General features: G+C 37.6%; 1 protein-coding gene across 2 annotated transcripts; it reads left to right on the forward strand.

Moving 5' to 3' along the window:
• The first annotated feature begins 1,317 nt into the window (after nt 1–1,317).
• On the forward strand, nt 1,318–10,933 carry LOC103703289 (thyroid adenoma-associated-like protein). Of its 2 annotated transcripts, XM_088701573.2 has the most exons (5): nt 1,326–1,440; nt 1,542–4,801; nt 5,185–5,456; nt 6,321–6,920; nt 8,323–10,933. In XM_088701573.2, exons 2-5 carry the CDS (start codon nt 1,565–1,567, stop codon nt 10,856–10,858), a joined length of 6,645 nt encoding a protein of 2,214 aa, XP_088557699.1. In that variant the 5' UTR covers nt 1,326–1,440; nt 1,542–1,564; the 3' UTR covers nt 10,859–10,933. The 2 variants fall into 2 exon arrangements, with proteins under 2 accessions (XP_008784315.3, XP_088557699.1); XM_008786093.6 differs by having other exon boundaries at nt 1,318–4,801.
• Nucleotides 10,934–23,833: the final 12,900 nt, after the last annotated feature.

The following is a 23,833-nucleotide window of genomic DNA, read 5'->3' on the forward strand; positions in this document are numbered from 1 at the left end:
GATTTGATTTTTGAGAATGTTTTTTGAATAACTTGTGAAACTCTCTTGACATTACATACCAATTAGATATTGCTTTTATTTCTTATCTTTTTTAAAAAAAATAAAATCACAACAATCAAGACAAAAATATAATTGATACTATCATTCTTATTTTCTATTTTTCATAAGTTATTTTTATTATTTTCAAAAAAGATGAACATAAGAAATTCTTACTTCCAATATTTTTAAAAATAAAAATTCATATTTTTACCACCACTAATACCATCTCTACCATCACTGTTGTGCCTTTACCACCACCATAGCCGTTTTCACCATACCATTGCTACTACTGTTATCGCCTCCATTACATTGCCTGTAGTTTTACCACTATTATTGTCATTGTTACCAAAACACTAATGCCATCATCTTTGTTTTTATCAAAATAGCCGGTACCCTCGCTACTTCCATCATAGTTGCTCCCATTACTGCTGTTGTTGCAACTGTCATTATCATTACCCTCCTCAGCAACATCACCAACACTTTTATTGCTTGTCTTACTATTACCATCATTGTTGCTGTTGTTGCCACATTTATACTTTTAAGGATAATGGATTATACGACACATATTCATATTTTTTAAAAGCTAGGAAAAAAAACTAAAAGTAGAATTTTATTTTTTGTTTTTAAAATAGAAAAAATGGAAGTGATGTTTTCTTTTCCCTACAAGAATGACTCGTTTCCAAAAAAAAAAATTCTTTAATATTTTTTTTATTAGTAAATAGCTATGTGCATCACATGTTTGAGAAGATAGTGATAGAGTTCAATTTATCAAAGAGTCGAATCTATTCGAGAGTCACATTAGAGAAAAATAATCTTATATATTTTTGATTTCTATGAAAGGTCCGATGCAATTGGAGTGGTCAACACAAGTGATAAAAATGGTAGGATATAAATTATATTTTTCAAGATGGATAGAAAAGTATTTTCAATATAAAACGAGAAGACATGATCAAGAGAAGATTTTCTCCAATTTCAAACCTAATATTTTTGTATGTAGTATAAATATAACATGCATGTCATGGGGCCAATATCGGGCAATGGCATCATGAAAACTTCTACAAGCCCATAAAAGTGCAATTATTGGGTTAGACATGTTAATATCTTGCTTCATAATCCGGTCCTGTTTAACCGGATCCAGCAGCTCATTGGATCTAACTTGAGGATCCATTCAGTTGGGTCGGGTTAACCGAGAGTCATACATCGGATTCGAACCCGAATTTCGGGGTAGAGTGGTCATTTCACATCGTTCTAAAACCCTAACTGGTGCCCTTTCTTCCCAGCTATTTGCGCGTTCTCTGTGTCTGCTCTCTCCTTCCTCCTCGCGGGAAGTAGAAGAGATTTGAATAGAGAGATAGAGATTCCCGAAGCAGCGAAGTAGGATTCTGTCATAAATATATCCAGGTGAATCCTTAGCATTAAGCACTGTATCTTTTTTTTTCTTCCATTTTTTTACTTTAAATTTATTCTAGATCAATCCCCTCCCAAAAACCAAATTTCAATAGATTGATTGATAAAAGGAGGCAAAATGTCTGCAAAATGGCGCGCTTTGCAGCACCGGCACCGATACACTTACAGCTCAGTCGTGTTCCCTAAACCCTTTGTCGAAGCCCTCAATCTCGTTCCCTCGAATGTTTTCTCTTCTGTTGATTTCTTCTCCCAATTGAAGCATTTGATCTCCCTGAACTCCACCTACTCCCAAGTTCCTGCTGTTAAAGACCTCTCTTCTGCTTTCTCCCAATTGCTTGCCACCCCTGAAATCCCCACCGACATCGTGTCGACGGCCACTAGGCTCTACCTGGAAATCCTCTTTCTCGAAAACTCCCTCCCGCTCCACCGAACGCTGATCTCCTCCATCGCAAAGAGCTGGAAGTTTCTTTCTGTGATTGATAGCTGTTTTGTGTCTCTCTGTGAGGAATATGGCGATTTGAATAGCAAGGGAAGGAAAAGGTTTTTGGTGTCTCGGGCAGCATTATCTTTGATAAGTTACCCAAAATTAGGATTTTTGAATGAGACGATGGAGAAATGTTCGGGTTTGGCGGCGATGGATGTAGCTGTTGGGTTGGAAGGCGTGATTTCAGATATTGAAAGTGGGTCTCGGCCCTCACCAGTCGTGATGGAGCAGTGCCAAGAGGCTATGTCTTGTTTGTACTACTTGCTTCAGCGGTTTCCTTCCAGGTTTCTGGGTTTGGAGGAGGGGTCAGGTATTTTTGGGAGTGTTATAAGAACTATCTTGGGTGTTCTGAAGTCATCAGCTTTTTCGAGAGACTGCTTGGTGGCTGCTGGTGTGAGTTTCTGTGCGGCAATTCAAACCCGTATGGAACCTAGAGAGCTCTCTGCTTTTATTTCCAGTGGGTTCTTTGGTTTTAACAATGACAACAGAGGTATTGGTGATTTGGGGATGAAGAAGGTGCTTCCAGATGGTGATCTGTATTTAGAAATGAGCAATCTCTCGGTTTTGAGTAGGATTTGTTTGCTGAGAGGGATACTGACAGCAATTCCAAGGAATTTGCTCAATACACGTCTCACTGAGTTGACTAATTGTATGGCGTGGACTGTATTATACAACGGAATTCTGCCTGGGCTCTGCAAGTATTGTGAAAACCCCATTGATAGCCACTTCAATTTCCACGCTCTTACAGTGATGCAGATTTGTTTGCAGCAGATAAAAACCTCCATATTAGCGGAACTTACTGATTTCTCCGGAGATTATGAACCCCTTCCTGAAGACATGATCAGCCGCATACTGCGAATTATATGGAATAATTTAGAAGATCCTTTGAGTCAGACGGTCAAACAGGTGCATCTCATCTTTGATCTCCTCTTGGATATTGGGTCATCTCTTCCTTCGGTAGAAGGTAATGAAAGATATAAGTCACTCCTCTGCAATATTGCAGGGGACCTTCTTCACTTGGGGACCCGTTGCAAGGGCAGATATGTTCCTTTAGCTTCTCTCACCAAACGCTTGGGCGCAAAGACTCTTCTGGAACTGAATCCGGACCTCCTCTTTGAGACTGCTTATGCCTATATAGACGATGATGTTTGCTGCGCTGCCACATCGTTTTTGAAATGCTTCCTTGAATGCTTGCGTGATGAATGTTGGAGCCATGATGGCATTGATAAGGGATATGATTCTTTCAGAGAGTTCAGCCTGCCTCCTTTATTGCATGGACTCATATCTGGCAATTCGAAGCTCCGATCTAACCTAAATACTTATGCTCTTCCCGTCATTCTTGATGTTGACACAGACAGCATATTCCCAATGCTTGCTTTTATCTCAGTTGGACCAAGCATAGGAGAGAGCAGATTCAATATGGATCTAAAGATCGACCACTGTGTAGCTGCACTAGTTTCTTTGCTAAAGGTGTCCCGCTCACTTGCTCTTCTTGAGGGGGATATTGATTTGTACCATGATTCCTTGACTCAGCAGAAAAATTCTGATTATATTGCTCTTGTATGTATAAAAGGAATTAATGTTAGAATTCCTGTTGAGTGGTTAATCTTGGCACTGGCACATGCTGATGACAGTCTACGGATAGATGCAGCTGAGTCTCTCTTTCTCAACCCCAAGACCTCTAGTCTGCCATCCTCCTTAGAGCTCAGCCTGATGAAAGAGGCAGTGCCATTGAACATGCGCTGTAGCTCAACAGCTTTTCAGATGAAGTGGACAAGCCTGTTCAGGAAGTTCTTCTCTAGAGTTCGGACAGCATTAGAGAGACAAGTAAAGCAAGGGTTATGGCAGCCAACTGCATGCTCTGGTGGCATAGAAGATAGTCCTGATGATTATGCTCAAGATGCAATGGTCCATCGAGCGAGGGACCTTTTCCAATTTATGAAGTGGTTGAGTTGCTTTCTTTTTTACTCCTGTTATCCTTCTGCTCCATATGAGAGGAAAATCATGGCCATGGAGCTTATTTTGATAATGATTGATGTCTGGCCTCCACGACCACCTCAAGGAACTCATCTTCTCTATCCTTATAGTGAAGGAATTACTTCATCAGATTCCACATTGTCATTGGTAGGATCTATAATTGATAGTTGGGATAGACTAAGAGAAAACTCTTTTCGCATTCTCTTATGCTTTCCAACCCCACTTCCTGGAATTTCCTCCAATGACTCAGTGAATCATTTGATCAGGTGGGCAAAGAGATTGGTCTGCAGTCCACGTGTCAGAGAAAGTGATGCTGGTGCTTTGACTTTCCGCCTCATATTTAAGAAGTATGTACTCGATCTTGGTTGGATAATTGGAGCTTCTGGTAATGTTGTTTGTGTCAATTCTCAAACAGAGTTGATGAATGGAGATATTCCTAAAACTAGGAGTCCTGTTGTAGAGTACATATCATCACTTATAGAATGGTTGTATGTTGTTGTCGAGGAGGGTGAAAAGGATCTTTCAGAAGCTTGTAGGAACAGCTTTGTTCATGGAGTTTTGCTTACACTTCGCTACACTTTCGAGGAATTGAATTGGAATTCTGAGGCAGTCCTGTCAAGTTGCTCTGAGATGAGGTGTCTACTAGAGAAGCTTCTGGAACTAATTATGCGAGTAACTAAATTGGCTCTTTGGGTAGTTTCTGCAGATGCATGGTGTATGCCCTATGATATGGATGATATGGTCGATGATGCTGCTTTTCTTTCAGAAGTACCATTGGAGATGGATCCATCAGAATCCTTGTCAGAACCAGTGGATAGCAATTTGAAATCTGAAAATGATGTTAGACCAGCTGAACAGGTTGTTATGGTTGGTTGTTGGCTTGCTATGAAGGAGGTAAAGACTAATGCTCGTTGTTCACTCTGCATCTATCTTGCTGTACTATGTGCCTGCTATTAACTACAAAGGCTTATTGTTTCTCTCCTTTTGATAATTCTGGCTAATTTCACGAATATAACCTTTTTCCTTCATGGGCTAATACAGCAGAGATTCTGTTTAAGTTTATTTGCTAACGTAGTAAATATTTTTCTGTATATTTTAAGTAATATGACATTGAAAACAAGCGAATAAAAAATTAATTTTTAGGTTTTATATTGATCATTTTCGTTAAAAAAAGTTTGTGTATTGTGCACAAGAGTATGCTTGTACAATTTAGATATCAATAGCTTATCATTTTTTATTGTAAACTACTAATGACAGCCTTTTGTTTCCTTTTTCAGGTCAGTCTTCTTCTAGGAACCATCATTAGAAAAATTCCACTGCCTAGCTGCACCCTTTCAGATTCATCTAGTCAGGATTATCCTCATAGCAATGCTGATGACATAGAAAGCATCAACATGTCTGATGGAATTCTCGATTTGGTACAACTGGAGACCATAGGGAACCATTTTTTGCAAGTTCTTTTGAAAATGAAGCATAATGGTGCAATTGATAAGACCAGGGCTGGATTCACTGCTCTCTGCAATCGCCTCCTTTGCTCAAATGTACCAAGGTGTGCTTAGTTTTTGTTCTTTTATTGGTGATTGGGCTTTTGTCTCCATAACGATTCATTTCATCTGCTTGAAATGAATATTCCTTTCATTTATCATGGACATGTAATAGGTATATTCCTTTTGGTTTTTCTCAAAACCACCTTAGTCTTGCTAGCCCATGAAACTTGTAATCTAAACTATAGAATGAAAATGAGATGACAACTAAAAGCAAAATTCCTCTTTTGCTTACACACAACCTGCTTTTGTTTTATCTTGTTGTGGATGTCTGTACATGCATGCGTCTGCATGCATGTTTGTGGCTTTGTGCATATCTGCATGCAGGCATGCCTGTGCGCGTGTGCATGTGTGTGATTCTCATGCTTTGAGAAACTTACAAGTTCACGTCACAAAACCTTTTCCTCTCTAAATAATATATGCTTGATATTTGAAGAAAAAAAGGAAGGCTCGATAAAATCATTAGAGCTGTTCTGTTCTGCTGCATTTTTGGTAGCACTTGCTGCTTTATTTTTATTTTGTATAAATGGTGTAAAGTATGCTTGTGTCTTCTATGTCATTGTGCACAAAACGATGTTGTGAACATCATGGAAAGTGTAACCATCAACTTGAGTTGTATTTTGCCTAAATAATGTTTTCCTCATCATCTGCTAATATATGATTGCAAAGTATATCTTTCCTTTTTACAGCCTGATGAGGAGCTATCCTACTTATTTTTCTGTTAAGTCTATATAAGGTACTATGTAAATGTCCCTAATTAACTTAAAATATAATGGAAAAAGAAATTTAATTTGTTTACACGGTACCATGTAAACAAGGTTTGAACATTAGTCAAATATAATGCACTGAGAACTTTTCCTTCTTTGCAGGCTTTGCAAGTTAACAGACTCATGGATGGAACAGCTGATGGAAAGGACTACTGCAAAGGGTCAAACTGTAGATGATTTATTGAGGAGAAGTGCAGGAATTCCTGCTGCTTTCATAGCTCTGTTTCTTTCAGAGCCAGAAGGAACACCAAAGAAACTTCTTCCAAGGGCATTGCAGTGGCTGATAGATGTTGCAAACAAGTCATTGTGCAATGCCCCTGAAGACGGTGACTGGAAGACTGAAGTGGTGCATAAGGAATTATCTACAAATCAAAATGACACAGCATTGGGAGATATGAAAACAGAAACTCATGTCAATATAAGGGCCTCTAAGATTCGAGACAAGGGTGTTGTACCCACAGTACATGCATTCAATGTACTAAGAGCTGCTTTTAATGACACAAATTTAGCAGCAGATACATCAGGTTTTTGTTCTGATGCTATGATTGTCTCGATACGCTCATTTTCATCTCCTTACTGGGAGGTTCGCAATGGTGCTTGTCTTGCATACACTGCCTTGGTTCGTCGTATGATTGGATTCCTGAATGTACAAAAACGCCAATCAGCACGACGTGCATTGACTGGGCTTGAATTCTTTCACAGGTAATGCTTCCATGATTATTTTGAGTCATTACAGCATGAAGATTTTGACAGCAATAATTTTAATATCTTTTTTAAGATATGTTAAAGATTCTCGATGGCATAAATGTATGATCCTCCCGTTCAAACTTAAACCTGTATTGTGCTACTGGTGTTTTATGTCTTATATAGCAATTATGAAGTAAATTATAGAACATATCTTCATTTGCAAACTAAAATTGCAGCCATAACCATCCAATACTTCCATTGTTTGTTATATCCTTGTAATCCTTTTTTTTTGTTTGATTCATTTGAGCTACTGGTGAATTCAACAAGAACAGTGAAGAGTGAATTATCAGATGAGTCTATATTGAGGCATCAAATACCCCTTATGATCTTACTCTTATAATGTAACATATGCTATGGCAATCAAACTTGTATTTTGTGATTTGAAGTTTCGCTAAAAATATGTATTAATAGGATTCTGTTAAGGGTTTCATTGGGAGTTGTTTAGTCTTAACAGTACTATTTTCAGGTCGATGAACTAAATAGCTTTTTTTCAGAGGCATTACCGTGTTTTAAGCTTCTAATTAATCATTTAAAATTTCAATGTTAACTTGAGCTCTACTGTTACTCTTATATGATTTTTCCAATCTTCATAATGTGCCTCAAATGGTTGGTCTAGATTCTGGTAATACGATATATATTGATAATATTAGTATAATTTATTGTTAAACAAAGAGTCTAGATTGCTTTTGCACTGAGTTACTGCAAGCATTTTGAAAACTTGGTCGTGCCTTTTAATGACAATATATTCTCTAATTAGCATAATGACTTGATTATTGATGCCCTTTTGATGTTGCAACTCCATTAAGGTGTTGTTGGTAACTAAGGTTAGACTACAGAGTGCTTCAAAATAAGAATTCTAAGGCCTTCAGTTATTCTCAAGTTTACCCTTGACTTATCTCCACATTGAAAGATAAAAATTTCACTATTTCCTTGATTTAGGGAATGTGCATGGCGTGCAATCAAGTGCTAAGACTTAATTGTATGCAACCATATTTAATTTTTGCAACGACATTGTAAATTGAGAGTATGCCTATCAATTTCCAAAAAACATATAAAATATTCATAGAAAGCTACTGAGATTATCTCAATGATAGGATATCGGAGCTATGAATCAAACTTAGGGGTTTGGAATATGATATAGCCGAGTTAGGGATGTTTTTATTTTAATTGGCTTACATCAATTATTTTGTTATCAAATATGTTTTGATGGTTATCATTTGCTGGTATTATGAACGAATCCTGGCCAAGAAGAGGACATCACCCATGGGGGCATGACTTGCTTATCATGTACTTCTGGCCATGCTAGATATTTCATTTATGTCTAAACTAAGAACTGACCATAGTTTCTCTTATGTAGGTATCCTGCTCTGCATCCATTCCTGTTTAGTGAATTGAAGATTGCCACTGCTATGCTTAGGGACGCATGCTCTGGGCATATGGAATCAAACATGGCAAAATCCATTCACCCAAGCTTGTGCCCGGTTCTTATTCTTTTATCCAGGCTGAAGCCGTCACTTATCAGCAGCGGAATGGATGATGCTTTGGATCCCTTTCTGCTTATGCCTTTTATCTGGCAATGTGCAACCCAAAGTAATCTCAGAGTTCGTGTTCTTGCATCAAGGGCTTTGATTGGTCTGGTATCCAATGACAAACTGCAGACTGTCATTAATGAAGTGGTCCATGGATTGCCTCATGGAAGACATTCCACATCCAGAGCCTCACTTTCAGCTAACATGAGCAATGGTGATGTAACTACAGCAACATCCAGTGCCTCAATGTCAGCTAATATGAGCAACAGTGATATAAGTAGAGCTACTTGTGCTGCTTCCTTCAACTCGATTCATGGACTTCTACTGCAGTTATCTTCTCTTCTCGATAACAACTGCAGAAACTTAATCGACATAGGCAAGAAAGATCAGATTCTTGGTGAACTGATCAAGGAGCTTGCAAAGTGTTCATGGATTGGCAGCATCAACTTATGCCCTTGTCCTACCCTAAATAGCTCATATTTACGGGTTCTAGATTTGATGCTTGACATTGCAAGAACATACACAAGCCAACATTTAGCTACAATCCAAACTTTTTTGCTTGAGTTAGCCTCTGAATGCTTGGGTGCTGAAAATTCTTTTGGGTTGTTACTGCATGATCCAACTAAACTTGAGCTCCGCAGGCAAGCAGCTTCATCCTATTTTAGTTGCCTGTTGGGTGGAATTCCTGAGGCTCCTGAGGAGGATATGCAGCTACAGAGATTTACTTCACCCACCTTAAATTTGTTGAGGGTGTCTGAAGTTGATATTTCTCCATTGGAACTGCAGGAAAGGATAATGTCCTGCATCTCTGATTCTACTTATGAAGTTAGGATTGCAACGCTCAAAGGCCTTCTTCGTTTAGTGAAATCCATGAAAGTTGGTGATGGTGATGGAATTATTTACAAGTGGGCTAGGCCCAATCTGCAGCCAATGCTGACGAATGTTTTATTTGTGGAAGAGAATCCAAAATGTGTTTATTATGTTTTAAGGATTATCTTTAACTGGAATATTCTGCGACTTGTGATGTCCAATGGCTTGCAAGTTGAAAAGCTCAATTATATTGGGACAGATTGTGATTCGGCATTTTGCTTGTGGGACAGATTGGTTCACCTGAACAGCACCATGATGCGTGCAAAGACCCGAGAAATCATTCTGTGCTGCATGGGTATTTGCGTGAAGCAGTTTGTGGAGTTGCTTAGGAATTCTGTTTACAGTAATCAACATCTGATAGAAAAAGAGACTACTAGTGATCACAGCAGAATCGGCCAAGCTATGGGTTGGGCCAAAGCCCTCAGTAGCATTAATTCTTTCATTAGCCTGGTTAAGCGTCATAGTTCGCCATCTGAACCTGTAAGCATGCGCAAGGCAACTGCAGAAGCCATTGTAGCATCTGGATTGCTCGAAGAAACCAAATCAATTGCTTCGTTTGTGTCAAACAGCCATATCCCATCTGAAGAACCAAATGTTTCTGATATGGCGGAGAAACTTTCCCAGTTGAAGATGTTGGAAGTCATCAATTTCTATGCTTTCAGGATACTAGATATATGGTTCACATGTATCCAGCTGTTAGAGGATGAAGATGTCGGGCTTAGACAAAGACTTGCCAAGAATGTCCAAAAGTGCATTAATTTCAAAGGATTGAATGGAAGCCTCAAAAATGATGCAGTACCGACCCAAGTGGACAGAGTGATTGAATCAAGCTTTGAGTTTCTATCTTCAGTCTTCAGCCACTGGCTAGGATACTTCAATTACCTATCAAGATTGGTCTTGAGCACTGCTATTTCTGTGAGTTCCTGTCGAGATCTAGTTCGACGGATATTTGACAAAGAGATTGATAACCACCATGAAGAAAAGCTGTTGATATGCCAAATCTGTTGCTCACATTTACAGCAGCTCTCAACATCAAAACCTTGGATGGATGGGGTTGATGAAGGCTTCAATAAGAGCACTATCAAAGTGTTTATACAGAGTTGGAGACTTGGATTTTTATGCCAACTGATATCATTTATCAAGAGCTTTCTCAACACTGAGGAGAGAACAGACTGGATTGGAGGTATTGGGAACCATAAGGATGCTTTTGTATCCATATATGCCAATCTGCTTGGCCTTTATGCACTCACACAGTGCCCACATGAAGATTACGATTTGTCGGCACAGATAACAGATACTCATAAGGTTTATGTGTTGGAATTTGTGGAACTTAGAGAGCTTATCAGACCATTTCTTAGAAATCCTTTAATTTCTAACTTGTATTTCTTGGTGATCCAGTCGCATGAGAAGATGCTTGGAGTTTCACAAACCCCACAATTCCAAGGAGGATACTCGGTCTGGGATGGTTTTGATCCTTATTTTCTTCTTAGATGACACTGACTTGTAATCTGTAAACTATAAAAGAAACTCAAAATCATTCAATAGATAAGATTACTGGAATTTTCACTAGGCTTGCATGCAGTGTACATATCAAATGATATGATTTCCATTTTTCTTATTTCTCATCTTGTCAAGGGGATTACCTGATTTTCACATATTACTGCTGAATACTGATTCTGTGACTGTTGTGACCTGGAACAATTAGAGTGTCCAGATTTAAATGATATATCTAAGCTAAAACAATATGTATCATATGGAGATGGATGCTTTGAATTCATAGCAATGATAGAATTTTTCAGCATGTTGTTTCTAATCCTAGGTATGTTGCAACCCAACTTGTTAGAGTGGCATTCGAGTATTTTGAAGTTTCCGTTTATCATGGCACTGGATCACCTGCAGCTCTAGCCGCTTTCCGTCTATTATACCACAGCCTGTGAATTGGGTGCCCCCTCCCAATGGGATACCAAAAGTCAAATTTTGATGGCTCACTTGGAGATAATATTGGGGCTGCTGGCCTTGTGATCAACAGTTATTTCCTCGTGTTCTTCTTTCTTGTAGTTACTGGTGGTGGCTTCTTGAGTTCTTGTAGTGCTTTGTGGGCCTCTCTTGTAAGATCTTATACTTGAGAATAGGTTTTCTGTCGCTAATTTCATAGAGTTTGTCTCGGAAAATTTGTGCTGGAACCAACAGGCCGATAGGTATTGATTCCCATGACCTGATTTATTTTAAAGCTGGATAATGGATTTTATTCAAGTTTCTTTCTATTTATTCACAAATCAAATAATTCCCCAAAGTTATTGAGTTAGATGGCCTAACCTTGGACATACTCCAGAAATATGATTACATTTTTTTACAAAAAATATTGAATTAATATTCTATTTGAGGAAAAAGAAATTATAATTCTAACAGACTAACTTTTAATTGCACGGTGGAGAATTTAAACATCTTAAAATAAAAAAGAATATCTTTCTAATTTTTCAAAAACCTAAATAATATCTTAAACTTAAATCGGCCCAAAGTCTGGGCCACTTCGGCTGATTCATCAACCATGGCAGTCTATTTATAGCAAGCCCTTCAAGCTTCGCTCAGCATATTGATGAGCTACTCGAACTCAAATCGAGCTTGAGTCAAGCCTCAACTTAATTTCAACTGTTTAAGCTTGGCCCTTTAATCCTTTTTTTTTTTTTTTTTTGTGAGCTTAGGCTGTGGAGTAAAGCTTCTTTATTATGCTCAAGTTGAGCTACTCTATAAGTTTTAAGATTGTTTGAGCTCGACTCATTTTCCAGAAAACCTGAGTCAGGATCGAGCCGAGCTCGAGATACTTGTGAGAAGCCCGTATCGTGTACGGCCCTTGAGTGTTGTCATTATATGATACCTATGCGGTACATGAATCTCATGCTTGTAAATGTTGTATGGCCCAAACAATCATAGCCATCATGCAAGCAAGAAACAGCCATAATTGATTGACACGACCACTTCAGTCGGACACGATTCCAACTCGTTCACAAAGCTACATCAAGTAGTGTGAAACACTCCATCGGACTCCAACTATTTTTAATACAACATTGGTAACTATTATTTCTGACTTCATTGATGGGAAATATATTCATGCCTCTTGAATGATTAGTAAGGCACAACTTAGATGACAAGAAAACGAGAAAAAAATTAGAGGTTTGTTTAAGCATTGTGACCTGTTTCTATTCATTTTATATAACTCTATTCCTTCCTAAAGAAAACTTTATATAACTACTGTAGTTCTATATAACTATATTACTGTTATTATATCCCTAATTGACTTGGATTTTCAATTTATAGATGACTAGTATGCCACCAAATTATTCTAACTATTTTTTACATTGTTAGAAATTGGAGGAAATCAAATTGTAAAATTTAAATTAATATGTTTTTAAAAATAATAACAGATAAGGAGAGATGTTGTTATTGAGATGAAAAAAGAGAAATTACTTTAAATTAAAGCTTATTCAATAAATTAGAAAATATATTTAGAGTGAAGAAGAAGTAATTTTATATAGTTTGAGTTTCAGCATCGAGCCAGATCTAGTTCAGGTCAGAATATGTCTATTTTTTGTTGACCTAAATCAGACTTAGATGATATACAAGTTGAAAATATACGACTCAAATCTAACATAGATTTCAGATTTGGTTCAATTTTTGAGCTCCACCCAACACATTGATCTTCAAACAAGACCGGGCATCCCATCCTTTGCTGAGATTATTATGAATTTTGAAGCAAGAAGAAAACCTACTTCTATTTCTTTTAGTTCTCCAAGTAAACCCAAACTCTGTTTCCATTAGTTCAAGTCCAGCCCAATATATGCAAGGGAGGGATGTTTCGAACCAAGAAGAAGAGCAAGGTGGCCAGAGCTCGAGCGATCTCCTTGAATCATTTCTACATCTTGTCTTAGTAGGCTAATTCTAGTATTCTCCACCGAAAATTGGTACAAAACTTTGTAAATAATTAAAAATTGCAGGGTTGAGATTTGTCGTTGCAGACTCAATTAGAATCACTTTTGCTTTGATGGTTGTCGATTTCTTTTAGGTTGTCGGCATCCATGAGATCCAATTCCTGTAAACTGGTGGCATGTCGTAGTCCTTCTGGAAGAGCTCTCAGCTTGCGACACACTCTAAGTTCCAGCTTCTTGAGACGAGGCAGCAACTTGGGGGCTCATCTACTTTCTTCACCAACCCCCTCCACTATACCAAACAAGCGATCATTCTTCCCAGTTGTCCCTCCAGCCAAATACCAGCTCTTCAAGCTTGGGACATGCAGTCCCTTCTGCTATTGATGCACGGGGGCTAAGAAATTCAGGTCCGATGGTTTTAATTGCATCTGCTCCATCAATGCCAAGGGATTTCAGCTGGGGCAGCAGGCCAGTGGAGGAAGTTGCGGACATGATATACAATCATTGAGCTGTATGGATGTTAGATTAGGAAAAGAGACATCCAAAGAAGGTGACATCATCCAGCTGAGAAATCCATTGGCATAGAAGAAATCGATCTCAAGTCTTTGTAGGTCGGTGGATTGAGGAGAGAGCTCAATATAATATTTTAAATCCCAGTGTAATATAGTATATTTCAAATTTTTAAAAAACTAATTAAAATTATTATAGCAATATTTAAAATTTTTAATGGATTATGTATTCTTTTTTAAAGAATGATTAGGATTAGTTTAGAATCCAGACGATGGAAAATTAAGTCACTTTTAGATAGTTTAAGAATTAAGTATTTAAGGATGTATGTGTGTATTACGTGCCTGCATATATATGTTTCTGTGTATGTTGTTGTTGTTTTGGTATGCATTACGAACTATAACATATAAACATGGTGTATAATAATTTTACTTTTAGTATTTTTTTTTCTTTTGATAAGTAGTAACAAATGGTTTTATGGTTAGTCGTTGGAAGATGCAGCCAACTCTATCAATATAGACCCCATTGAGGATAGCAAATGGGTTGGTTCATATAGGGTATCGAGCCAGATCTAGTTCAGGGCAGATTATGTCCTTTTTTTGTTGACCTAAATCAGACTTAGATGATATACAAGTTGAAAAATATACGACTCAAATCTAACATAGATTTCAGATTTGGTTCATTTTTTGAGCTCCACCTAACACATTGATCTTCAAACAAGATCCGACACATCTCTTACTATATCAGAAAGTTTCCTAATAGCTGGGCATCCCATCTTATGCTGAGATTATTATGAATTTTGAAGCAGAAGAAAACCTACTTCTATTTCTTTTAGTTCTCCAAGTAAACCCAAACTCTGTTTCTATTAGTTCAGGTCCAACCCAATATATGCAAGGGAGGGATGTTTCAAACCAAGAAGAAGAGCATGGAGGCTATAGCTCGAGTGATCTCCTTGAATCATTTCTACATCTTGTCTCAGTGGGCTAATTCTAGTATAAATAATTGAAAATTGCAGGGTTGAGATTTGTCGTTGCAAACTCAATTAGAATCACTTTTGCTTTGATGGTTGTCGATTTCTCTTAGATTGTCGGCATCCATTAGATCCAATTCCTGTAAACTGGTGGCATGCCGTAGTCCTTCTATAAGAGCTCTCAGCTTGCGACGCACTCTAAATTCCAACTTCTTGAGACGAGGCAGCAACTTCGGAGCTCCTCTTCTTTCTTCACCAACACCTCCACCATACCAAACGACGATTCTTTCCAGTTGTCCATCCAGCCAAATACCAGCTCTTCAAGCTTGGAAAATGCAGTCTCTCCTGCTGTTGATGCATAGGGGCCAAGAAATTCAGGTTCGATGGTTTTGATTGCATCTGCTCCATCAATGCCAAGAAATTTCAGTTGGAGCAGCAGGCCCAGTAGAGGAAGTTGCGGACATGATATACAATCATTGAGCTGTATGGATGTCGGGTTAGGAAAAGAGACATCCAAGGAAGGTGACATCATCCAGCTGGGAAATCCATTAGCATAGAAGAAATCGATCTCAAGTCTTTGTAGGTCGGTGAATTGAGGAGAGAGCTCAATGTAATATTTTAAATTCTCAGTGTAATATAGTATGTTTCAAATTTTTAAAAAACTAATTAAAATTATTGTGGCAATATTTAAAATCCTTAGTGGCTTATGTTTTCTTTTTTAAAGAATGATTAGGATTAGTTTAGAATCTAGACGATAGGAAATTAAGTCACTTTTAGATAGTTTAAGAATTAAGTATTTAAGGATGTATGTGTGTATTACGTGCCTGCATATATATATTTTTGTGTATGTTGTTGTTGTTTTAGTATGCATTACGAACTATAACATAGAAACATGGTGTATAATAATTTTACTTTTAGTTTTTTTTTCTTTTGATAAGTAGTAACAAATGATTTTATGTTTGTCGTTGGAAGATGCAGCCAACTCTATCAATATAGACCCCATTGAGGATAGCAAATGGGTTGGTTCATATAGGGCATCGAGCTAGATCTAGTTCAGGTCAGATTATGTCCATTTTTTGTTGACCTAAATCAAACTTAGATGATATACAAGTTGAAAAATATACAACTCAAATCTAACATAGATTTTAGATTTGGTTCAAATTTTGAGCTCCATCCAACACATTGATCTTCAAACAAGACCCGACACATCTCTAACTATATCAGAAAGTTTCCTAATAGCTGGGCATCCCATCCTATGCTGAGATTATTATGAATTTTGAAGCAGAAAGGAAACCTATTTCTATTTCTTTTAGTTCTCTAAGTAAACCCAAACTCTGTTTCCATTAGTTCAAGTCCAGCCCAATACATGCAAGGGAGGGATGTTTTGAACCAAGAAGAAGAGCATGGTGGCTAGAGCTCAAGCGATCTCCTTGAATCATTTCTACATCTTGTCTCAGTGGGCTAATTCTAGTATTCTCCACCAAAAATTGGTACAAAACTTTGTGAATAAATAAAAATTGCATGGTTGAGATTTGTCGTTATAGACTCAATTAGAATCACTTTTGCTTTGATGGTTGTCGATTTCTCTTAGGTTATCAGCATCCATGAGATCCAATTTCTGTAAACTGGTGGCATGTCGTAGTCCTTCTAGAAGAGCTCTCAGCTTGCGACACACTTTAAGTTTCAGTTTCTTGAGATGAGGCAGCAACTTGGGGGGCTCCTCTTCTTTCTTCACCAACCCCCTCTACCTTACCAAACGACCATTCTTTCCAGTTATCCATCCAGCCAAATACCAGCTCTTCAAGCTTGGGAAATGCAGTCCCTCCTGCCGATGATGCACAGGGGCCAAGAAATTCAGGTCCGATGGTTTTGATTACATTTGTTCCATCAATGCTAAGGAATTTCAGGTGGGGCAGCAGACCCAGTGGAGGAAGTTGCGGACATGATATACAATTATTGAGCTGTATGGATGTCGAGTTAGGAAAAGAGACATCCAAGGAAGGTGACATCATCCAGCTAGGAAATCCATTAGCATAGAAGAAATCGATCTCAAGTCTTTGTAGGTCGGTGGATTGAGGAGAGAGCTCAATGTAATATTTTAAATCCTTAGTGTAATATAGTATGTTTCAAATTTTTAAAAAACTAATTAATTTTATTGTAGCAATATTTAAAATCCTTGGTGACTTATGTTTTCTTTTTTAAAGAATGATTAGGGTTAGTTTAGAATCCAGACGATGGAAAATTAAGTCACTTTTAGATAGTTTAAGAATTAAGTATTTAAGGATGTATGTGTGTATTACGTGCCTGCATATATATATTTTTGTGTATGTTGTTGTTGTTTTAGTATGCATTACGAACTATAACATAGAAACATGATGTATAATAATTTTACTTTTAGTTTTTTTTTTCTTTTGATAAGTAGTAACAAATGATTTTATGTTTGTCGTTGGAAGATGCAGCCAACTCTATCAATATAGACCCCATTGAGGATAGCAAATGGGTTGGTTCATATAGGGCATCGAGCCAGATCTAGTTCAGGTCAGATTATGTTCATTTTTTGTTGACCTAAATCAGACTTAGATGATATACAAGTTGAAAAATATACAACTCAAATCTAACATAGATTTTAGATTTGGTTCAAATTTTGAGCTCCATCCAACACATTGATCTTCAAACAAGACCCGACACATCTCTAACTATATTAGAAAGTTTCCTAATAGCTGGGCATCCCATCCTATGCTGAGATTATTATGAATTTTGAAGCAGAAAGGAAACCTATTTCTATTTCTTTTAGTTCTTCAAGTAAACCCAAACTCTGTTTCCATTAGTTCAAGTCCAGCCCAATACATGCAAGGGAGGGATGTTTTGAACCAAGAAGAAGAGCATGGTGGCTAGAGCTCAAGCGATCTCCTTGAATCATTTCTACATCTTGTCTCAGTGGGCTAATTCTAGTATTCTCCACCAAAAATTGGTACAAAACTTTGTGAATAATTAAAAATTGCATGGTTGAGATTTGTCGTTATAGACTCAATTAGAATCACATTTGCTTTGATGGTTGTCGATTTCTCTTAGGTTATCGGCATCCATGAGATCCAATTCCTGTAAACTGGTGGCATGCCGTAGTCCTTCTAGAAGAGCTCTCACCTTGCGACACACTTTAAGTTTCAGTTTCTTGAGATGAGGCAGCAACTTGGGGGGCTCCTCTTCTTTCTTCACCAACCCCCTCCACCTTACCAAACGACCATTCTTTCCAGTTATCCATCCAGCCAAATACCAGCTCTTCAAGCTTGGGAAATGCAGTCCCTCCTGCCGATGATGCACAGGGGCCAAGAAATTCAGGTCCGATAGTTTTGATTACATTTGTTCCATCAATGCTAAGAAATTTCAGCTGGGGCAGCAGACCCAGTGGAGGAAGTTGCGGACATGATATACAATTATTGAGCTGTATGGATGTCAAGTTAGGAAAAGAGACATCCAAGGAAGGTGACATCATCCAGCTAGGAAATCCATTAGCATAGAAGAAATCGATCTCAAGTCTTTGTAGGTCGGTGGATTGAGGAGAGAGCTCAATGTAATATTTTAAATCCTTAGTGTAATATAGTATGTTTCAAATTTTTAAAAAACTAATTAATTTTATTGTAGCAATATTTAAAATCCTTGGTGGCTTATGTTTTCTTTTTTAAAGAATGATTAGGGTTAGTTTAGAATCCAGACGATGGAAAATTAAGTCACTTTTAGATAGTTTAAGAATTAAGTATTTAAGGATGTATGTGTGTATTACGTGCCTGCATATATATATTTTTGTGTATGTTGTTGTTGTTTTAGTATGCATTACGAACTATAACATAGAAACATGGTGTATAATAATTTTACTTTTAGTTTTTTTTTTCTTTTGATAAGTAGTAACAAATGATTTTATGTTTGTCGTTGGAAGATGCAGCCAACTCTATCAATATAGACCCCATTGAGGATAGCAAATGGGTTGGTTCATATAGGGCATCGAGCCAGATCTAGTTCAGGTCAGATTATGTCCTTTTTTTGTTGACCTAAATCAGACTTAGATGATATACAAGTTGAAAAATATACAACTCAAATCTAACATAGATTTTAGATTTGGTTCAAATTTTGAGCTCCATCCAACACATTGATCTTCAAACAAGACCCGACACATCTCTAACTATATTAGAAAGTTTCCTAATAGCTGGGCATCCCATCTTATGCTGAGATTATTATGAATTTTGAAGCAGAAAGGAAACCTATTTCTATTTCTTTTAGTTCTTCAAGTAAACCCAAACTCTGTTTCCATTAGTTCAAGTCCAGCCCAATACATGCAAGGGAGGGATGTTTTGAACCAAGAAGAAGAGCATGGTGGCTAGAGCTCAAGCGATCTCCTTGAATCATTTCTACATCTTGTCTCAGTGGGCTAATTCTAGTATTCTCCACCAAAAATTGGTACAAAACTTTGTGAATAATTAAAAATTGCATGGTTGAGATTTGTCGTTATAGACTCAATTAGAATCACATTTGCTTTGATGGTTGTCGATTTCTCTTAGGTTATCGGCATCCATGAGATCCAATTCCTGTAAACTGGTGGCATGCCGTAGTCCTTCTAGAAGAGCTCTCAACTTGCGACACACTTTAAGTTTCAGTTTCTTGAGATGAGGCAGCAACTTGGGGGGCTCCTCTTCTTTCTTCACCAACCCCCTCCACCTTACCAAACGACCATTCTTTCCAGTTATCCATCCAGCCAAATACCAGCTCTTCAAGCTTGGGAAATGCAGTCCCTCCTGCCGATGATGCACAGGGGCCAAGAAATTCAGGTCCGATGGTTTTGATTACATTTGTTCCATCAATGCTAAGGAATTTCAGCTGGGGCAGCAGACCCAGTGGAGGAAGTTGCGGACATGATATACAATTATTGAGCTGTATGGATGTCGAGTTAGGAAAAGAGACATCCAAGAAAGGTGACATCATCCAGCTAGGAAATCCATTAGCATAGAAGAAATCGATCTCAAGTCTTTGTAGGTCGGTGGATTGAGGAGAGAGCTCAATGTAATATTTTAAATCCTTAGTGTAATATAGTATGTTTCAAATTTTTAAAAAACTAATTAATATTATTGTAGCAATATTTAAAATCCTTGGTGGCTTATGTTTTCTTTTTTAAAGAATGATTAGGGTTAGTTTAGAATTCAGACGATGGAAAATTAAGTCACTTTTAGATAGTTTAAGAATTAAGTATTTAAGGATGTATGTGTGTATTACGTGCCTGCATATATATATTTTTGTGTATGTTGTTGTTGTTTTAGTATGCATTACGAACTATAACATAGAAACATGGTGTATAATAATTTTACTTTTAGTTTTTTTTTTCTTTTGATAAGTAGTAACAAATGATTTTATGTTTGTCGTTGGAAGATGCAGCCAACTCTATCAATATAGACCCCATTGAGGATAGCAAATGGGTTGGTTCATATAGGGCATCGAGCCAGATCTAGTTCAGGTCAGATTATGTCCTTTTTTTGTTGACCTAAATCAGACTTAGATGATATACAAGTTGAAAAATATACAACTCAAATCTAACATAGATTTTAGATTTGGTTCAAATTTTGAGCTCCATCCAACACATTGATCTTCAAACAAGACCCGACACATCTCTAACTATATTAGAAAGTTTCCTAATAGCTGGGCATCCCATCTTATGCTGAGATTATTATGAATTTTGAAGCAGAAAGGAAACCTATTTCTATTTCTTTTAGTTCTTCAAGTAAACCCAAACTCTGTTTCCATTAGTTCAAGTCCAGCCCAATACATGCAAGGGAGGGATGTTTTGAACCAAGAAGAAGAGCATGGTGGCTAGAGCTCAAGCGATCTCCTTGAATCATTTCTACATCTTGTCTCAGTGGGCTAATTCTAGTATTCTCCACCAAAAATTGGTACAAAACTTTGTGGATAATTAAAAATTGCATGGTTGAGATTTGTCGTTATAGACTCAATTAGAATCACATTTGCTTTGATGGTTGTCGATTTCTCTTAGGTTATCGGCATCCATGAGATCCAATTCCTGTAAACTGGTGGCATGCCGTAGTCCTTCTAGAAGAGCTCTCAACTTGCGACACACTTTAAGTTTCAGTTTCTTGAGATGAGGCAGCAACTTGGGGGGCTCCTCTTCTTTCTTCACCAACCCCCTCCACCTTACCAAACGACCATTCTTTCCAGTTATCCATCCAGCCAAATACCAGCTCTTCAAGCTTGGGAAATGCAGTCCCTCCTGCCGATGATGCACAGGGGCCAAGAAATTCAGGTCCGATGGTTTTGATTACATTTGTTCCATCAATGCTAAGGAATTTCAGCTGGGGCAGCAGACCCAGTGGAGGAAGTTACGGACATGATATACAATTATTGAGCTGTATGGATGTCGAGTTAGGAAAAGAGACATCCAAGAAAGGTGACATCATCCAGCTAGGAAATCCATTAGCATAGAAGAAATCGATCTCAAGTCTTTGTAGGTCGGTGGATTGAGGAGAGAGCTCAATGTAATATTTTAAATCCTTAGTGTAATATAGTATGTTTCAAATTTTTAAAAAACTAATTAATATTATTGTAGCAATATTTAAAATCCTTGGTGGCTTATGTTTTCTTTTTTAAAGAATGATTAGGGTTAGTTTAGAATCCAGACGATGGAAAATTAAGTCACTTTTAGATAGTTTAAGAATTAAGTATTTAAGGATGTATGTGTGTATTACGTGCCTGCATATATATGTTTCTGTGTATGTTGTTGTTGTTTTAGTATGCATTACGAACTATAACATATAAATATGATGTATAATAATTTAACTTTTTGTATCTTTTTTTTTTTATAAGTACTAACAAATAGTTTTATGCTTGTCATTGGAAGATGCAGCTAACTCTATCAATATAGACCCCATTGAGGATAGCAAATGGGTTGGTTCATATAGGGCATCGAGCGAGATCTAGTTCAGGTCAGATTATGTCAATTTTTTGTTGACTTAAATCAGATTTAGATGATATACAAGTTGAAAAATATACGCCTCAAATCTAACATAGATTTCAGATTTGGTTCAATTTTTGGGCTCCACCTAATACATCGATCTTCAAACAAGACCTGACACATCTCTAACTATATCAGAAAGTTTCCTAATTGCTAGGCATCCTATCCTATATTGAGATAATTATAAATTTTGAAGCAGAAAAAAACCTACTTCTATTTTTTTTAGATCTCCAAGTAAACCCAAACTCTATTTCCATTAGTTCAAGTCCAGCCCAATATATGCAAAGGAGGGATGTTTCGAACCAAGAAGAAGAGCATGGTGGCTAGAGCTTGAGCAATCTCCTTGAATCATGGGCTAATTCTAGTATTCTCCACCAAAAATTGGTACAAAACTTTGTGAATAATTGAAAATTGCAGGGTTGAGATTTGTCGTTGCAGACTCAATTAGAATCACTTTTGCTTTGATGGTTGTCGATTTCTATTAAGTTGTCGGCATCCATTAGATCCAATTCCTGTAAACTGGTGGCATGTTGTAGTCCTTTTGGAAGCGCTCTCAGCTTGCGACACACTCTAAGTTCCAGCTTCTTGAGACGAGGCAGCAACTTGGGGGCTCCTCTTCTTTCTTCACCAACCCCCTCCACCATACCAAATGACCATTTTTGTCAGTTGTCCATCGAGCCAAATACCAACTCTACAAGCTTGGAAAATGCAGTCCCTCCTGCTATTGATGCACGGGAGCCAAGAAATTCAGGTCCGATGGTTTTGATTGCATCTGCTCCATCAATGCTAAGGGATTTCAGCTGGGGTAGTAGGCCCAGTGGAGGACATTGCGGACATGATATTCAATCATTAAGCTGCATGGATGTCAGGTTAGGAAAAGAGACATCCAAGGAAGGTGACATCATTCAGCTGGAAAATTAATTAGCATAGAAGAAATCGATCTCAAGTCTTTGTAGGTCGGTGGATTGAGGAGAGAGCTCAATGTAATATTTTAAATCCTCAGTATAATATTGTATGTTTCAAATTTTTAAAAAATTAATTGAAATTATTGTAGCAATATTTAAAATTCTTAGTGGCTTATGTTTTCTTTTTTAAAGAATGATTAGGGTTAGTTTAAAATCCAGACGATAGGAAATTAAGTCATTTTTAGATAGTTTAAGAATTAAGTATTTAAGGATGTATGTGTGTATTACGTGCCTGCATATATATATTTCTGTGTATGTTGTTGTTGTTTTAGTATGCATTACGAACTATAACATATAAACATGGTATATAATAATTTCACTTTTAGTTTTTTTTTATTTTGATAAGTAGTAACAAATGGTTTTATGGTTGTCGTTGGAAGATGCAGCCAACTCTATCAATATAGACCCTATTGAGGATAGCAAATGGGTTGGTTCATATAAGGCATGCTTGATCCCAACTTTATTTGTTTTCATATTTGAGTCATGATATCGACTCGAATCTAACTCATTAGCTGATTGGGTCAGGTCAAGTCCAGTCGATGACAAAAATTTAAACCCAACGGGCCACTCAGGTCTGCACTAGGATGAACCCAGATATTCAGGTTTGGTTGGGATTGGGTCAAGTTAGGTTTACAGTCAGAGTCTAGCCGTCTTTTCAACCCAATCTTAACAAGAACTCTGTTCGTAGCAATCCAGAGTCCATTGATCGGCCGTAACAGGCGGGAATGAGCAAGAATCCACCCCATGACCAACACGCCCACATGAGAAGCGAAAAAATGGGTATATTTTCATATTGAAAGGCTGCTAAGTCCTCCTCCCTTGCAGTCATATGTATACAAGAGTGCTGAGATTCCACAAGATCGATCTGAACACAAGCCATAGCAACGCCCATCTCCTCCCCCTTGCATCGCAGTTTCTTAATCAAGGAAATCAATGGAGAAGGGCGACCTCAACTGCCGCCCTATGAGTTTCCCTGCCTTGGCACAATTCCTTCTTTTCCCGGAGTGTTTCCGATGGATCCCCAACATCCTTTGTCTCATCCATCACAACCTGGTTACAAGTTTCTCCAGAACCATATCAAAGAACCAAAAGAAC

Source organism: Phoenix dactylifera, chromosome 7 (genome assembly GCF_051530095.1).
Source record: "Phoenix dactylifera cultivar Ajwa chromosome 7, Ajwa_hap1_PhDact_Kaust_v1.1, whole genome shotgun sequence".
Lineage (NCBI taxonomy): Eukaryota > Viridiplantae > Streptophyta > Magnoliopsida > Arecales > Arecaceae > Phoenix > Phoenix dactylifera.

What these genes read in the sequence shown, in the direction of transcription:
- LOC103703289 (XM_008786093.6), top strand. Translation starts at nt 1,565, where the DNA reads ATGTCTGCAAAATGGCGCGCTTTGCAGCACCGGCACCGATACACTTAC. An exon ending in CTTTGCTCAAATGTACCAAG is followed by an intron (nt 5,457 to 6,320) that starts GTGTGCTTAGTT and finishes CCTTCTTTGCAG; the next exon opens with GCTTTGCAAGTTAACAGACT. An exon ending in GGGCTTGAATTCTTTCACAG is followed by an intron (nt 6,921 to 8,322) that starts GTAATGCTTCCA and finishes TCTCTTATGTAG; the next exon opens with GTATCCTGCTCTGCATCCAT.